This window comes from Alexandromys fortis, unplaced genomic scaffold (genome assembly GCF_014885135.2).
Source record: "Alexandromys fortis isolate MF-2015 unplaced genomic scaffold, M_Fortis_MF-2015_v1.1 scaffold_40, whole genome shotgun sequence".
Taxonomy (NCBI): domain Eukaryota; kingdom Metazoa; phylum Chordata; class Mammalia; order Rodentia; family Cricetidae; genus Alexandromys; species Alexandromys fortis.
The window spans coordinates 8,245,176-8,261,885 of record NW_026067966.1 but is presented as its reverse complement, the minus strand read 5'-3'; the positions used below and the strand labels follow the sequence as shown (position 1 = coordinate 8,261,885).

The following is a 16,710-nucleotide window of genomic DNA, read 5'->3' as shown; positions in this document are numbered from 1 at the left end:
CCTCCTCCTCCTCCTCCTCCTTCTCTCCCCCTCTCCTGTCCTCTCTCTCCTTCCTCTCTCCTTTTCCTGGGCAAACCTCTCTCAGCCCTTAAGTAGGCATGGGCTGCCAACCCTGAACTGCCAGGTGGGCACTGCCCGTAGGTTCACACATATGCAGGCAGCTGATAATCATTGAGTGATCATAGCATAGGTCAGGCCTTAGCCATCTCAGGAGTTGATTATACATCTCCATCAGGTGTGACACCACGCAGCTCGCTACAATATGGATCCTGGGGATCCGACCCCTGTCCTCAGGCTCGATGGCCAACATCTTCATCCACTTAGCCAGCCTCAGCAGCCCAAAGTAGCTTTCTTACAATATAGAAAACCACAAATATAGACTTCTCAGCTCAATGAAGAACCATTCAAACCAATTCTTCCTTGCTCCAATCTTTGAAGGATTCTTTGGATGCTTGTCGGAATCTGGTCCCTGTATCCAGAGTGGTGCACAATGTTCTCACCAATCTGGAGCGGACTTTCCACCCATCACTGCTGCTGACATTGTTCAGCCAAGTCAACCTGCGTGAATACCCCAGCCTGGGGGAAGTTTTCAGGAGCTTCAAAAATGGTAACGTGCTTGGTTTCTCCAAAATCTTTTCCATGTGCAGTGTTACTATACTAAAAGCCTGGGTTTGTTTCCAGTGTGGAATATGCATCCCAATGCCTGTTCTTCCTGTGAAAAGGTAAACCACACTCACTCAGAAAAGCAGCTGGAGGGGGTAGCCTTTGCTGCCTTGATCTCGGTTGCCCCAAGGTGAATTTTTATAGGACACAGATGTTTTTGTTGCAGCTACTCAGTGAATTTTTGTTCAGGTATAACTTTGTTTGTGACAGGGTCTCATGATGTAGTCCTTCTGCTTTGGTCTTCTTTCCAAGTGCTGGTGTTACTGTTGTGAGCCCGCCACACCAGTCTTGAAAATGTAAGGTACCGGGCCATCTCCAGGGAGCACCTGAGGTGACAGTAGTGCCAGAGGTCAGATGTGGAAGAAAGACAGGGAGCTCGAGAGATGGAGAGGGAGGAAATGGGTTCAATGCGCAACTCTCTGAGACAGTGTGGTTGTGCAGCACAATTTCTATGATCATCTCGTGTGTCCTTAAAACAACCTATGATGTCATTGTTAACTGCTCTTGACAGACAAGGAAAGTTCGGCGGGAACTCCCACAGTGATTTGTTTTAGAAGTAGGTCTGGGACCGCCTATATGGATTTCCCAATACAGAGACTAAGATGTATGGCAACAGAGCCATCAGGAAAGCAGCTTGCAAGGTTGGAGGAGAGAAGAAAGAGCTCGCAGAGATGAGGGAGACAGACACAGACATGGAAAGAGAGGGTAGGAGAAAGGATGGAGCATGAGGGGTGATGGAACAGGAAGAGCTGGGACGTTTGTCAGAGCCCCATTTCTGGCACACAATGCCCAAGATAATTTGGCTTACAATGAGAAATAGGTTTGGGAGAGCTCTGGCCTGTCATAGTTGAAGCAAGGCAGTGTGTCACAGCAGGAATGTGTGACAAAGTAGAACTGCTCACTGTGTGCTCTGAAAATGAAGAGAGACTTGGATTCCATAATCCCCTTCAAGGGGTGCTCCAGGGACCCAACAGGGCTGGTCAGCCCCTCCTCTTCAAGTATCACCCTTTCCCTGCAGTGCACTGATTCTCAGCCTGACTTCCTAACGCTGCCATCCTTCAATACAGCTCCTTATGTTGTGGAGACCCCCGGCCATAAAGTTATTTTCATTGCTACTTCATAACTGTAATTTTGTTACAGATATGAACCATAATATAAATATCTGATAAGCAGGATATCTGAAATTCAATCCCTGTGAAAAGGTCGTTTGAGCCCCAAAAGGGTCAAGAACCACGTCTGTAGTGTCACCCTGGAATCCAAACCCGTAACGCCTAAGTTTTGAGGGGACATTGGATATCTAAACTATAGCAGCTGGATAAATAAAGGAATAAAAAGAAGGGCAGAAACAGGTCTGGCGAGTTGAAGCAGGATTAAGAGGACCACCAGGCTATAAAACCACTGGAGACTGGAGAGAACTTACCCGGCAGAGTCCAAACACAGTCACTCTGCATTGTGACACTGTTGTTGCTAGGGTCACTATTAATGACACTTCACCATCTAAAGGCTCCTCCCCAGAGGAGAGATGATTCCTTAAGCTAAGAGAACAGTGGAGGGTAGGCTGCACCTCAAAACCAGAGCAGCTGCCCAGGCATCTGTCCCTGGCAAGACCAGGAGAACACGAGCTTCCAGTATAGGCTGAGGTCCTCCAAGACCTGACCGGGCTCATCTTCCTGCAAGTGCAGCTCTGTGGTTTTGTTCTGAACCTTGTTTGTGTCCATGATTTTTCCCATTCGTGGGTCAAGGCATCTTTATTTCTGAAATAAATGATGAAGAACAGTCTTAAGAGAAACCAGCCCCAATCTATTAAAGGGAACAGTGTGTGCAAAGCCAAGGGCCTGGTGCTGGGATGGAGACAAAGGTCATAGGTCGAACCCACGGAAGTGACCAGATTGTAGGGTGCAATAGGACCTGCAGAAATGAGCAGACACTAGAAGATCAAGGTTTCAATACACTCTGCTAAGAAGACTTTGTTTCATTTATTCCAGGGAGATATATTTATCTGTTAAAATAGGAACCTTTGTTAAAATTGCACAATTAAAATTGTATGTTAAAATTTTGCACAATTGACTAAGTTCTATAAAACTAAAATTACAGGAACTTAAATCCCTGGGTACAAAATATCCAATTTTATGTGTCAAAACCAGTTTTGCTTAACTTTCGTCTATTTATTTATTTGCTCTTGCTGTCATTTTTCAAAACCTTTTCCAAACATTTGGTCACATCCTCTCCCCTCCCTCAACTCCTTTCAGCTTCTCCCATTCTACCCACCCCACTTCATAGTCTTTCTCTCTCTTAGGAAGCTTAAAGGGTATACACCTTTAAGCCCAGTACTTGGCAAGCAGAGGCAGGTAGATCTCTGTGGGTTTGAAACCAGCTTGGTCTATTGAGTGAGTTCCAAGGCAGCCAGGGCTTTTACATAGAGGAAACCGTATATTAGAAAAAACACACAAACAAAAAACAAACATCCCTCCCCCCAAAAAAAACCCAAATCAGAACAAACAGACAAAAAGCACATATAGATACTAATAAAACTAAAAAAAAAAAAATAAGAAAAAGAAAAAAATGGAGTCCATCTTGTGCTAGCCAATTATTCCTCAGCATGGGGGCCTGACCTGGAGTGTTATTGATATATCCAGTGTCATTCCATTGATGAAAACTGATTTTCCCTTTTCCATCAAGTATTAGATGCAAATAGCTTCTTTGTTAGAAGCAGAACTTTGTGCCCACTTCCCATTCTCAGGGCTCAGATGTTTGTCTGGTTTGGACTTGGTCTTGGGCATGTTGACACATTCTCTGTGAGTTCAGTATGCACCAATCCCTCTGTGTGCAAAGGAAGCTGTTTACATGGAGTCATTGACCACCTCTGGTCTTATGATCTTTGCACCTCCTCTTTAGCATAGATCCCTGAGCTTTGAGGGGGGGACATGACAGATATCCCATTTAGGACTGAGTACTCCAGAGTTGAGGAAATGCTGCCATGAGATCCAGGTGAAAGGCATTTTTTTATTTAGTGATCAATTGGGGAGGGTCCAGCCCACGGTGAGTGATGCCATCCCTGGGCTGGTGGTCCTAGAGTCTATAAGAAAGCAGGTTGAGCAAGCCATGGGGAGCAAGCCAATAAGCAGCTTCCCTCCATGGCTTCTCCACCAGCTATTGCCTCTGGGATCCTGCCCCATTTGAGTCCTGTTCTGACTTCCTTCAGTGGTGAACAGCAATGCTGGAGTGTAAGCCAAATAAACCCCTTCCTCTCCAACTTGCTTTTTGGTCATGGTATTTTGTTGCAGCAATAGGAAGTCTAACTAAGACATCTCCCACTCTCTGAATGTTGTCCAGCCGTGGGTCTCTGTGTTAAATTCCCATCTTCCACAAGAAGAAGCTTCTCTGGCGAGGGTTAAGTAGTGCAGTGATCTATGGGTGTATTAGGGTTCTCTAGAGGAACAGAAATAATAGAATTTATAGAAAGAGGATTTATTAAAATGGTTTACAGGCTGTGGTTCAGCTAGTTCCAACAATGGCTGTCCACCGATGGAATGTTCAATAATACAGTAGTTGTTCAACCAAAGAGGCTGGGTATCTTAGCTGGTCTTTAGTATACTCTGAAATCCCAAAGAAGTAAGCTCTAGTGCCAGTTCTTGCCAGAAAAAAACAATCATGCAAAGAGAGCTAGCTTCCTTCTTCCATGTCCTTTATATAAACTGCCAGAAGATTGTCTCAGATTAGAGGTGGGGCTTACCACCTAAAAAGATGGTAATTCCAGATGTAGTCAAGTTCATGGCCAATAATAGCCATCCGATGAGCCTAGCAAAACATTATTAGTAGTGATTGTGTTGCTATGCTCATTTAGAAAATTAACGTAGTAGTTTTACTTGAGGTCCATGGCTTATCTAGTCTTAGATATTTGGACATATTAACAGTGTTGAATGTGGGTTCGATCTCATAACACTGCCCTTACATCCAATAGAAAGGTAGTTGGTCACCCCCATAACATTCGTGCCACTATTGCACTAGTGAGTACAGCAGGTCACAGTGTAACTCACTATTGTAGCTCACAGCATTCCTAGCTGGGTGAGACTGATGGTGACTTTTCACCTCTGGTAGTGTGCATAGGACCTTCTCCAGCACTAAGAATGCTAGGCCGTGGTGGTGAAGCTTCTCGTTGAACACTAGCGTGATTTCTTCCTGCAAGATGGCATAAGTGTATGGTGCATTCAGCAACAGGGTCTTATTAGCAGGTTATGGAGAGTAACCAATACCACTGGCAATGATCTATAATGTTTGGGGCAGGAGAACCTCTGGTACTCCTTTGGCCAATGACTCAAAAAGATGTGACGCTTTCCTGGAGCTAGTTTTATTTGGTTGCATATGATAACTTATCAGGGCATTGTCTCCCCTGTTATATGATAACTTTGTTTAAATTTCACTTATATTTGTGTATATTTGAGGGAGCTTCTACAGTAGTAGATTTCTATATGGTCAGCCCAATTTTTGGTTGTAGTAATAGGCGGCAGGCTGCTTCCTGCCACCCAGCTAGCTTTACCCAAAATAATTACTGTATTCTTTTAAACACTGCTTGGCCCATTATATCTAGCCTTTTCTCGGCTAACTCTCGTATCTGGACTAGCCCATTTTTAATAATGTGTGTAGCCCACGAGGTGGCTTACCAGGGAAGATCTTAACCTGCATCTGTCTGGAGTGGGAGAATCGTGGCGACTCTCTGACTCAGCTTCTTTCTCTCAGGATTCTGTTCTGTTTACTCCACCTACCTAATTTTATGTCCTATTAAAGGGCCAAGGCAGTCTCTTTATTTAACCAATAAAATTAACACAAAACAGAAGACTCTCCCCCATCATTTGGTGATATATCGGGGACTAAATAGCACTGAGTGTCCAAATGAAATAAAAGCCAAAAGCAGCCACAAATGGACATGGGTGGTGATGAACCTGTTCTCTGCACCGGTAAAATCAGTAACTCTGCCTCCTGTGCTGTGGGAGAAGATGCACTAGGCAATGCTATCTGCCAGATAACTTCCAGTATCATAATGTGTGTTCCTTTGCTAATTCCAGTTGTTACTGCATATGAAAGGAATAAGAGAAGTGCGCAGACCCTACCCAAAGCCCCAGCTGTCCTAGCAGAAGGGTGCTCTTTCCAGACTCTGTTGCCACTGCCGCCGCCACAACCATCTCCACCAAGCCATCCGTCCTCTGCTCCAAGAGTCGGTGAGCCCCGAGCAGCCTCACAGCAAATCACTGAGATCCTCGATGAGCAGCCCCATCCTTCTCCTCCAGCTGTGCCTCCTGCTGGCTTCGTGCAGGAAAGAAAGACCACTCCAGGCAAGAAACAGATCTTCTCCTACAACTTGTAACCCTACCTGAGATGCTTGTTCCCTGTCTCTTAGAACCCCAGATTGCTGACTTTTGTTCATCTGTTCCTTTCTATGCACCTATGTCTCCACCAACATACAACCCTTTCTAAGATAATAGCAAGCATCGCCAATGGCCAGGGAGGCTCAGATCCCAGAACACCTTTTTGCTACACCTGGATACCCCAACCTCTGTCCTTGGCCTTGGTTCTTCACCTTCCCTGAGCCTTTAGGGCAGTGGTTCTCAACCTTCCTAGTGCTATAACCCTTTAATACAGTTCCTCAAGTTGTGGTGATGCTCAATCATAAAAATTGTTTTCATTGTTACTTCATGTCTGTAATTTTTCTACTTTTATAAATTGTAATGCAAATATTTTTAAAGATAGAGGTTTGCCAAAGGGGTCGCAGTCCACAGGTTGAGAACTGCTACTTTAGGCCCGTCAGTCTCCTCCTTATATAGCCAACCTTGTAATCCATGGTTTTCCTTCCTCCTTCAGCTGCCTATAACAACTTAACCGCTACAACTCATGAGAGAGCAGACTCAGGAAGGACGTCTAGCACTTCCTCTGGCACTGGACAAGGTAACACTGACTGGGCTGTGGATGGGGAAGATGTGCATGCCCAAAGGGAGGCTGTGGTTGGAACCTCAGGAGAAATAGATGGGCATGAGAATAGATGGGGAGAGAAGCAGAGGGGACTTTCCACAGACTCACACTGCAAAGGAAATCTTCAAGGCTGCTGCTGTGCACTGGGGGTGTAGCTTAGTGGAGGGCCACTCCCCTGGTAGATGTGAGACTCCTGGGTTCAATCCATAGTATATAGAATCCCACTTTTTGTTCTGAAATGGCACATAACATGTTATACACTTGCACTGGTGATTCTTCGCTGACTACAGAAGCCTTGAGTTTCAGCCTTACTCATTCCTTTTTATTTCACAGTGTTAAGGGTAGAACCCAAGGCCTCTTGCATGCTAGACAAACACTGACCTACAAGCCCAACCCTCCATATTTATTTTTAGATGAATTCGATTCCAGGGCATATGTATGCTATAAAAATTATTAGAAAATATTATAAAAAATGTTAAAAGTCTGCGGGACCTGATTTAGCTTCCAGACTTGTGCCACTTGCCTTCCCCAAACCACCATTATAATGAAGTTTGGTTACATTAACTATAGCAGGATGTATTGCTGACATTGCCAAAGATATGTATTATGGACTCCCTGTTCTCCAGGCCTGAGAATAAAAGTCATGTTTGAACTCAGTGACATTTCCTCCACTCCTCTGATACATGTCACTCAAAGTTCAACAGAATCAGAAAGCTAACAACAATAGAAGGTCTCATCCTCTGCCTTTTTTAAAAAAAAAAAAAGAAGAAATACTGTTAGTAAATTAATGAGTTGCTAATTAAGAGTAAGCAACCGTTCACTGTTGCTTCTCTATCCTGCTTTACCCGGGTTGCCTGCGTTCCTCGCTGGTCAGTTAGAAACACATTTGTTCTCTTTACCACTCTGGTCCTTACCTGCTCATCATGAAAGCCTCGATTCTTTTCTTCCCTCTGCTCAGCATCCTCCATGAACCCCCAGAGAAATGATAAAGATGACTCTCCAGAGATGCCCCACAGTCGGCCAGGCCCCATTCCAGGTAATTTGCCTTTGGCCTCAAAGGACATTTTTTTCTGGGTATTTACACCACCCACTCTCCTCCCTGACATCTGGGCCTCATAACCCAAGATCTTCCTTCCTCCTCCAGTGATCAAAGACAACTTAACATCCAAGGTTAAGGAAGAAGACGACTCAGGAGGGCAGCTTCCTGGTTCCCCTGGTGCTATGCAAGGTAACGCTGGTTAAGGCTGATTTAATTGTTAGTAGTCTTGGTTGGGATAGTTTAAACTTACCTCTGATTGGGTGCTTAGGGAATCAGGAACCCTGAGCTCCTGAAGGGAGAGAGAGTTGTGGGGAAGGCAAGGAGGAAGGACCGGGAAGGTAGACTTGTAGAACTAATCACAAAGATCAGAAAGCCCACTCATGCCTGCCAGACTCTAAAATGTTGCTGGAGAATCAGTGTTAAAATGTTAAGATATTGACAAACAGAGAGAATTCCTCAGCCATAAAGGAATGTGGTGGACCCAAGGAGAGAAGAGGACAAGGCAGGGCTGGACTGTGTGACCTTGCTTTTGGGACAAAGTCACTGCAATACGTAAGACTCAAAATGACCCCAACAAAATGCCAGCCAGACAGACAGAAGAAACCCTGTGTGCCCCCAGTGGTGGGTGATGCAATTGGTATGGATAACCTTGATGTCACCCTGACAGTGGGAGCAGACCCTCGGTGCTGGTCAATCTATATCGTATAGAGTGCTAAGAATACTTGTCATTAAAATGATATGAAAAGAAAAATTACTTTGAAAGTAGTAATTCTACAGTAAACTGTATATGGTTTACAATGTGCCTCAGGTATCTGGCCAGAAGTTAAGACAATTTTTATAGTGTTGTGTAAGCAGCAGACAGCCTTAAGGAGGTGAACCTTCATCTGTTACAGCTTCAAGCCCCTTTGTTTTTCTTATTATATCAAAGTTAGCAGAATTTCAAAATGTATTTGCTGTTAACAGATGCATAGGTAACAACAACAAGGTGGTCAGAGCTGGAAAAGTGGTTCAGTGGCAAAGATCAGGGGCTACTCTTCCAGAGGACCTGAGTTCAATTCCCAGCACCTACATGGTAGCTCATAACCATCTGTAACTCCATCCCTGAAGGATATGGCACCCTACTCTGGCCTTTGTGGCCACCAGGCACACATGTGGTACGCAGACACACATGCAGGCAAAACACCCAGGCACAAAAAGTTTTTTAAAAAGTACCAAGGTCAGATGAAGGCAGAGCCCTGTGGCCTGGCCGATCCCTGGCTTCACTCCCTTCTGGTCGAGATCTTCTACTGCCTTTCTTCACACACTCTCTTCAGTACACTCTGAGCTCTGAGGTGGGTTCTGTTTTCTTTGGCTAGCGGCAAAAAATGATTCTCCAGCTCCGAATGACCTGGAAATGGCTCAGGAAGCACCCAGCGCTCCTGCAAAGCAGAAAAAGTAGTCTCCAGTTCTGAATGACCTGGAAATGGCCCAGGAAGCACCCAGCGCTCCTGCAAAGCAGAAAAAGGATTCTCCAGTTCTGAATGACCTGGAAATGGCCCAGGAAGCACCCAGCGCTCCTGCAAAGCAGAAAAAGGATTCTCCAGTTCTGAATGACCTGGAAATGGCCCAGGAAGCAACCAGCACTCCTGTAAAGCAGGAAGGGGATTCTCCAGCACCAGATGACCTGGGAATGGTCCAGGAAGCAACCAGCACTTCTGCAAAGAAGAAAGGTATAGCCATTCTTTCCCTCAGGATGCTTCCTGCTTCTCCAGCTCTGTCACATCCCAGCATCTACAATGCCACCAGTTCTACAATCACAGCATTTCTGCAGTCTCTCTTCCTTCCACCTTCCCAAAGGCCTCGTGAAAACGATAGGTAACAAGAAGGCACTTAGACGTAGTGAACCAAATGTCCTCAGAGTCACAGACTCCTATCCCACAACTGCTCAGCGTGTCTGTTCCACTAACTGTTAACTACAGTTGGTCAGAACACTGCTTCCTCGTAAGTCACGTTCAGGCAGCTTCTGCCATCCTTCACTTACACCTCATGGTGGCAAGGAGCTTGGATGGCCACTTGGCTGCCTACATCCTATCTCACTCTTTGATTTCCTGCTTCTTTCTTGAGGTGTTACCATTCAATTAAAATATGTGTTGTTATTGGCCCAGCAAGATGGCTCATTGGTTAGAGGTGGCTGGTACCAGGTCTGATGATCTGAATTTGATCCCTGAAATCTATAAGGCAGAGGAACAGAACCTACTCATTCAAGTTGTCTCCTGCCTGCCACATGGGTAACAAGGTACATGTGTCCAACACCCCCACAACCAAAAAATATAATAACAGTAATAATAACAGTAATGATAGTAAACTCTGTGACTACTCTGGTACTGTCCTCCAATGGCTTCCCCATTGGGGTTCCTGGAGCTTCTTAAGCCTAATTTTCTCCCACTTCAGTTTCTGCCATGGTCCTGGATGCTTTCAAGGCATCATGGGTAGCAGGCTGGTCCTGGATGCTTTCAGGGAGTCACAGGTAGCAGGCAACCCACCCAGTACTCCAGCTGCTCCAGTCTTTCTCTCCTCACATCTGGCTACTCTTTCCTTCACAAATTCTTGGTTTCTTATGTCCAAAAACCATCCATAGGCCCTACCATTATTCAAACCTAGCTTAATTTCCCAATAACTAATACAAGAATTCTTACTTTAACACTTGTTTAAAAAAAAGGGGGGGCTACTGCTGTGGGACAATGGTCTGTACCCTGTCACTTGTATTTTAAATAAATGCTGATTGGTCAGTAGCCAGGTAGGAAGTATAGGCAGGGCAATGAAAATTATGGGAAGAGGAAAGTTTCAGTCTGCAGTCATCACCCAGGTGCAGAGGACACAAGATGTGACTGCCTCGCCAAAAAAGGTACCAAGCCATGTGGCTAGCACAGACAAGAATGGGTTAATGTAAGATGTAAGAATTAATTAATAAGAAGCCTGAGTTACTAGGCCAATCAGCATTTTATTAAAAATAATACAAGTAACAGAATAAAAGACCATTGTTCACAACACTTCCCCCTTTTAAAAAAAAGAGAAGCAAGAACTATGAATCTAATATCCTTTGTTTAGCTTTTCTTCTGACCATTATTCATAACTACTTGTAACCAACATTCTAAACAAAGGAAAATATCCATAGTCCATTTGGGGGGAAAGTGGGGGTAGTTTTTAAGGCTACTTCCTGTTGATTGGGGGTGCTGATAATCTTATGGGGACCTAAAGAAAATTTAGAATTATGATCAAGTCATGACTGGCATATCCTATGAGGCTTGATCATCTCAGGCAGCAGTCTTGAGGCTGTTCTGGATGTAGAACTCAGACATCTGGGCCATCCACCCCTATAAGAGATTTCTCAGGAGGTCTTCTTTGATCAAACCTGATTTTTCTTAACCGGGAATCAATCCACAACCTCTCATTTCCTGTGAAAACAAAAGCGAAACCTCTTCAAAGTAACATACCTTTTAACTTCAGTTTTGAAGTCAAGTTATTTTCAAAATACCTATCGTAGATTAATTCAGCAGCATTTATAAACGAATATCTTTTAGCAGCTGTTGTTCCTTCCTCAGCATTCAGACAATTCAAAGAGAGCATAATAACATACAGTATCCAGATTCTCTGTGTGTTTTCCATCTTTACATGGCTTTATTTTAAACTCTTTTATTTTTATTTTTAATTTTTGGCTTTTTGAGACAGGGTTTCTCTGTGTATCTTTGCCCTGAAATTCACTTTGTAGACCAGGCTGTCGCTGAACTCACAGAAATCTGCATGCCTCTGCCTCCCAAATGCTGGGATTAAAGGTGTGTGCCACCACACCCAACTACTCTCTCTTTTTTTTTTTAAAGACTTTATCCTTTTTTTTTTCTTTCCAAAGCCTACATATATTTTTAAACATACTGTAAACTGTTTAGAGGCTATTTTGCATGAAACTATCTTTACTGTATCTCTCTTTTTCTGACCACATGAGTCTATAATTTGCTAAGTGATATGGCTAGGATTAAAGCAGTGGCTTTGATGGCTGAATCCAGCCCATTCCTTAGCTTTCTGAGATTCTAGCCTCATGGCAGAGGCACTAGCTAGAGCCATGTTTATTGCCATAACTCTATGGTATTTCAAGGTCTCTGTGCAACCACCAAGAAGCATGCTGTAAGCTCTTCATAAATACCATTTAAGTGTTTTGTGGCAGAGCCTCTTAAAAGGGCTGCACAGTTTTTGCAGCTAAAGCTGAATCAGGAAGCCTCTGTTGAAAGTGACCCATTGGCCTCCAGCAAACAGATCCCACCTGAGAAAATCCTGCTGTCAATGAGCCCTGCTTAACTTTATTCTCTTCTATCTAGAATTACTTCCCAAGCTCTCTCAGGCTTTATGTGGATACAGTTGTTTACACGTTGGGCACCATTTGTTGACTGAGATTTTTTTCCCTGCCTGATCCTGCAGCCATTCAGTCCCAAAGAAATATACAGAGGCTTACATTAATTATAAACTGGAAATCAGCATTTTATTAAAAATAATATGAGTGACAGGATAAAAGACCATTGTCCTACAGCAGTCCTTGAAGTTTGTTTCTTCTTGTTCAACCTCTGATCTCTCCTTTCCAGCTGATTTTTTAAAGGTTTAGGGGTGAGCTTGGAGAGCTGTCTCAAGGTTAAGGCACACACATATACACACATACACATGCATGCACATACACATATATACATACATACACATGTACACACATACACACATGCATACATACATATGCACACACAAGCACACACACATACACATGCACACACATACATATACACATACACACACAATTACTGAACAAAAATATTATTTAATTCTTCTAAATAAAAAAGACTGACAGATCTATATTTGTGACTATAAAAGACTTTGTATTCTTTCTTCTTAGCAAAAAAAAGAAAAAGAGACATCTGGTCAACACCCAAAAGAAGACGTCAGAAGAAAAGACCCACACAAGGTGAGATAAGGAGGCAAGGGGATGCTGAAAGGGGCTCCTGAGGGGCCAAAAATCTGGTATAGAAGGAATGAGGTTTGCTGTAAACTCAATGGGAAGGCACACAGGTGTTCTGGATAGTGTGGTGATCTGGTTTAAATTTCACCCAACCAGTTTTGTCACTGAGTAACCAGTGCACTCTGTTTTGATGGGAGGTTGCAGTGGTCCAAGGTGAAGGATGGAGAGCAACAGGTTTCCTCTTTATGTTCATGAGGATGGCACCATCCTTCCGAACTAAAGGGGGAATTAGCGACTTCATTCTGTGAGATAAAATGTAAAAGAGCCTGGGTCCTAGCCCTAAGGGGCCGTGTCTTAGGGTTTCTTGGCTGTGAAGAGAGACCATGACCACAGCAACTCTTATAAAGGAAATAAATTTAATTGGGTGGCGTACATTTTCAGAGGTTTAGTCCATTATCATCATGGTGCAAAATGATGGTTTGCAGGCAGACATGGTGCTGGAGAAGTAGCTTGGAGTCCTATATTTTGACCTGCAGGCAGCAGGAAGTGGTCTGAGATTCTGGGCATGGCTTGAGCATGTATGACACTTCAAAGCCAACCCCCACAGAGACACACCTCCTCTAAGAAGTCCACACCTACTCTAACAAAGCCATACCTCCTAATAATGTCACTGCCTTTAGGGGACATTTTCTTTGAAACCACCCCAGGCAGCTCATGGGACAAGTGCCAGAAGAGCTCTGGAGAGGAGCCCTTGTGACAGTGGGCTGTGCTGTCCTGTGATGTCCACTTCCTAAGTCCCAGCAATGAAAAGTGCTGTGCTCTCCCTCTCTTCAGTGAAGCCCACTGGTCCACCAGCAGAGCCTCTGGGCATCAGGCACACATTCCAGTGGCACTCCTGGGAGCTGCCTTCATGGCAGGAACTATGCCTGTCCTTCCTGTATTTCTGTATGCTTTACCCATGAGAGGTGTCTTGTGGTCTTGGATGTTGTCTGTTCTGCATATGCGTGCTACATGGAAGGCTCTCCTTCTCCACCTGAAGAATCCCAGAGCTCTGATGGGACCACCTCATGGTTCAGGAGACTTACAAGCAAGAAACAGAAAGCAACCCCTCAATAACCCCATTGTAATCTAGTTAATTCTTCTGAGAGCTCCCTGGGGGTGAAAACATATGGAGAACATATTTGGGGGGAGAAAGCATGGTGCACATCAGAAAAAAAAAACAGTAAAAGAAAAGTGAGGCACAGAGATCTGGAAGGGAGGATGGAATGGGGAAAGAAATCTGTGAAAGAAGGACAGTTCCACTGGGTACATCCATTCATGTGTCTCTCTTGGCCCAGGGGTGGCCTCACCTGGACAAGGAGTCCAGAAGAAGCTCAAAGTGGTGGATCAGAAGACTCAGAGGAAGAATGACTCAACCAGGAACTTGAGGATGGTGACCAGGACTCAGAAGGCAAGGACTGGACGTTCAGATATCCAGAGCACAGGATAAGGCTGCGGTGGGACCTCCCATTGGAAAGGCTCAGTATGGCAGGGTCCTTTAGAGATGACATAGGGGTGGGGAAGATTCATGAATTCAATATTAAGAGAGAGAAAGGATGAGGATGGAGGTGAGAGGGGGCAAAGAGAGGCAATGGTCTACTGTGACTGAGGAGTTTTTGTTAAAGAAACATAACCACAGGTCATAAGATCATAGCCACAGGTCATCACAGCTGAGACCTAAGGCAGAGAAAGGGTGTCCATCCTTTAGATTTTACAACCTTAAAGATAACTAAGAACTTCCAAAGGTCCATGTGTATGTTGTTTATGTCTACCTATTTGTACATTGTTCATAGCTAAAACTAATAATTAAAAAATTTTACTTAAAATGAAATAAGTTGTTTGGTCATATAACTGTATAAAAGGTATTTCTGAGCCAGGTAGCTGTGGCACTTACCTTTAATCCTCGCACTCAGGGAAGAAGAGGCAGAGGAATCTCTGAGTTCGAGGCCAGCCTGGTCTATAGAACTATTTCCATGACAGAAACCCTTTCTGGAAAAACAAAAAGCAAAAAACAACACCTACAAAGTATTTCTGAACAAAAAAAAATTAGAAGATTGGTATCAATCTATGTTCCTATAGGCCTCGGTAATGTTGGGCTACTTGAGAGACAGGTAGAGTCTTAGAGCTGTTCATGAATTCACACAGTTATGATTGGCTGTGACTGAGGACAGGAGAAAAATCTAGCATCACAGAGCCATGAAGTTGAAAGAGTGGGATTTTCTAATAGCGGTTGCACAAGTTTGCATTCCCCCTAGCAATAGATGGGTGTTCCCCTTACTTGACATCCTCTCCAGCATAGGCTATCATTGGTATTTTTGATTTTAGCCATTCTGAACGGTTTAAGATGGTATATTAAATCTGTTTTGATTTGCATTTCCCTGATAGCTAAGGAAGTTGAACATGTCCTTTAATAACTTTTGGCCATTTGAAATTCTTCTGTTGGGAATTCTCTGTTCAGTTCAGTACCCCATTTTTAAATTGGGTTATTTGGAATTTTAATGTCTAGTATCTTGAGTTCCTTATATATTTTGGAGATCAGACCTTTGTTTGATGTGGGGTTGGTGAAGATCTTCTCCCATTCAGTAGGTTGCCTTTTTGTCTTAATGACTGTGTCCTTTGCTTTATAGTTTCAGGAGGTCCCATTTATTCATTGTTGCTCTGATTGTCTGTGTTACTGGGGTTATATGTAGGAAGTGGTCTCCTGTGCCCATGTATTGCAAGCTACTTCCCACTTTCTCTTATGTCAGGTTCAGTATGGTCAGATTTATATTGAGGGCTTTCATCCATTTGGACTTGAGTTTTGTGCATTTCCATCTCTGCTTCTTTATCCTTTGTGTATAAAAGAACTACTGATTTCTTTGAGTTGATCTTGTATCCTGACATATCACTGAAGGTATTTATCAGCTGTAGGAGTTCTGTGGTAGAGTTTTTTGGGTCGCTTATGTACACTATCTTATCAGCTACAAACAATGAAAGTTTGACTTCTTCCTTTTCAATTTGAATCCCCTTGGTCTCCATATTTTGTCTTATTGCTATTGCTAGAACGTCAAGCACTATGTTGAAGAGAAATGGAAAGAGTGGACAGCCTTTTCTTGTTCCTGATTTTAGTGGAATGACTTTCCCGTTTCTCTCCATTTAATTTGATGTTAGCTGTCAGCTTGCTGTATATTACTTATTATATTTAGATATGATACTTGTATTCCAAATCTCTCCAAGACCTTTATCATAAAGGGGTATTGAATTCTGCCAAATGCTTTTTTAGCATCTAATGAAATGATCATATGTTTTTTTTTCTTTCAGTTTATATATATGATGGATTACATTGATAGATTTTCGTATGTTGAACCTGCCCTTCATCTCTGGGATGAAGCCTACTTGATTATAATGGATTTTTTTAAGTGTTCTTGGATGCAGTTTGCCAGTATTTTATTGAGAATTTTTGCATTGATGTTCATGAGTGAGATTTATCTGTAATTCTCTTTCTTGGTTGAGTCATTGTGTAATTTTGATAGCAGGGTAACTGTAGCTTCATTAAAAGAGTTTGGGCTGGAGAGATGGCTCAGTGGTTAAGAACATTGCCTGCTCTTCCAAAGGTCCTGAGTTCAATTCCCGGCAACCACATGGTGGCTCACAACCATGTGTAATGAGGTCTGGTGCCCTCTTCTGGCCTGCAGACATACACACAGACAGACTATTGTATACATAATAAATAAATAAATATTAAAAAAAGAGTTTGTGAATGACTCTTCTGTTTCTACTATGTGGAACACATTAAGGAGTATAGGTATTAGCTCTTCTTGAAAGTTCTGGTAGAATTCTGCATTAAAACCATTTGGCCCTGGGCTTTTCTTGGTTTGGAGGTTTTTGATGACAGCTTCTATTTCCTCATGACTTATAGGTTTATTTAAATTGTTCACCTGGTCTTGATTTAATTTTAATATATGGTATTTATCTTTTAAAAAGTCCATTTCTTTTACATTTTCCAATTTTGTAGAATACAGGCTTCTTTAGTAAGACCTAATGATTCTCTGAA

General features: G+C 43.2%; 1 protein-coding gene across 1 annotated transcript in view; it reads left to right on the top strand.

Annotated features, from left to right (window-relative positions):
* The window catches only part of LOC126508771 (sp110 nuclear body protein-like), a 19,791-nt gene extending 3,410 nt beyond the window's left edge, over positions 1-16,381 (top strand). The window contains 8 exon segments of the mRNA XM_050154179.1: positions 439-607; positions 5,727-5,993; positions 6,520-6,603; positions 7,586-7,663; positions 7,772-7,855; positions 9,022-9,375; positions 12,576-12,644; positions 13,976-16,381. Of these exon segments, the coding sequence (XP_050010136.1) occupies positions 439-607; positions 5,727-5,993; positions 6,520-6,603; positions 7,586-7,663; positions 7,772-7,855; positions 9,022-9,375; positions 12,576-12,644; positions 13,976-14,127 (1,257 nt within the window). The 3' untranslated portion in view covers positions 14,128-16,381.
* Positions 16,382-16,710: the final 329 nt, after the last annotated feature.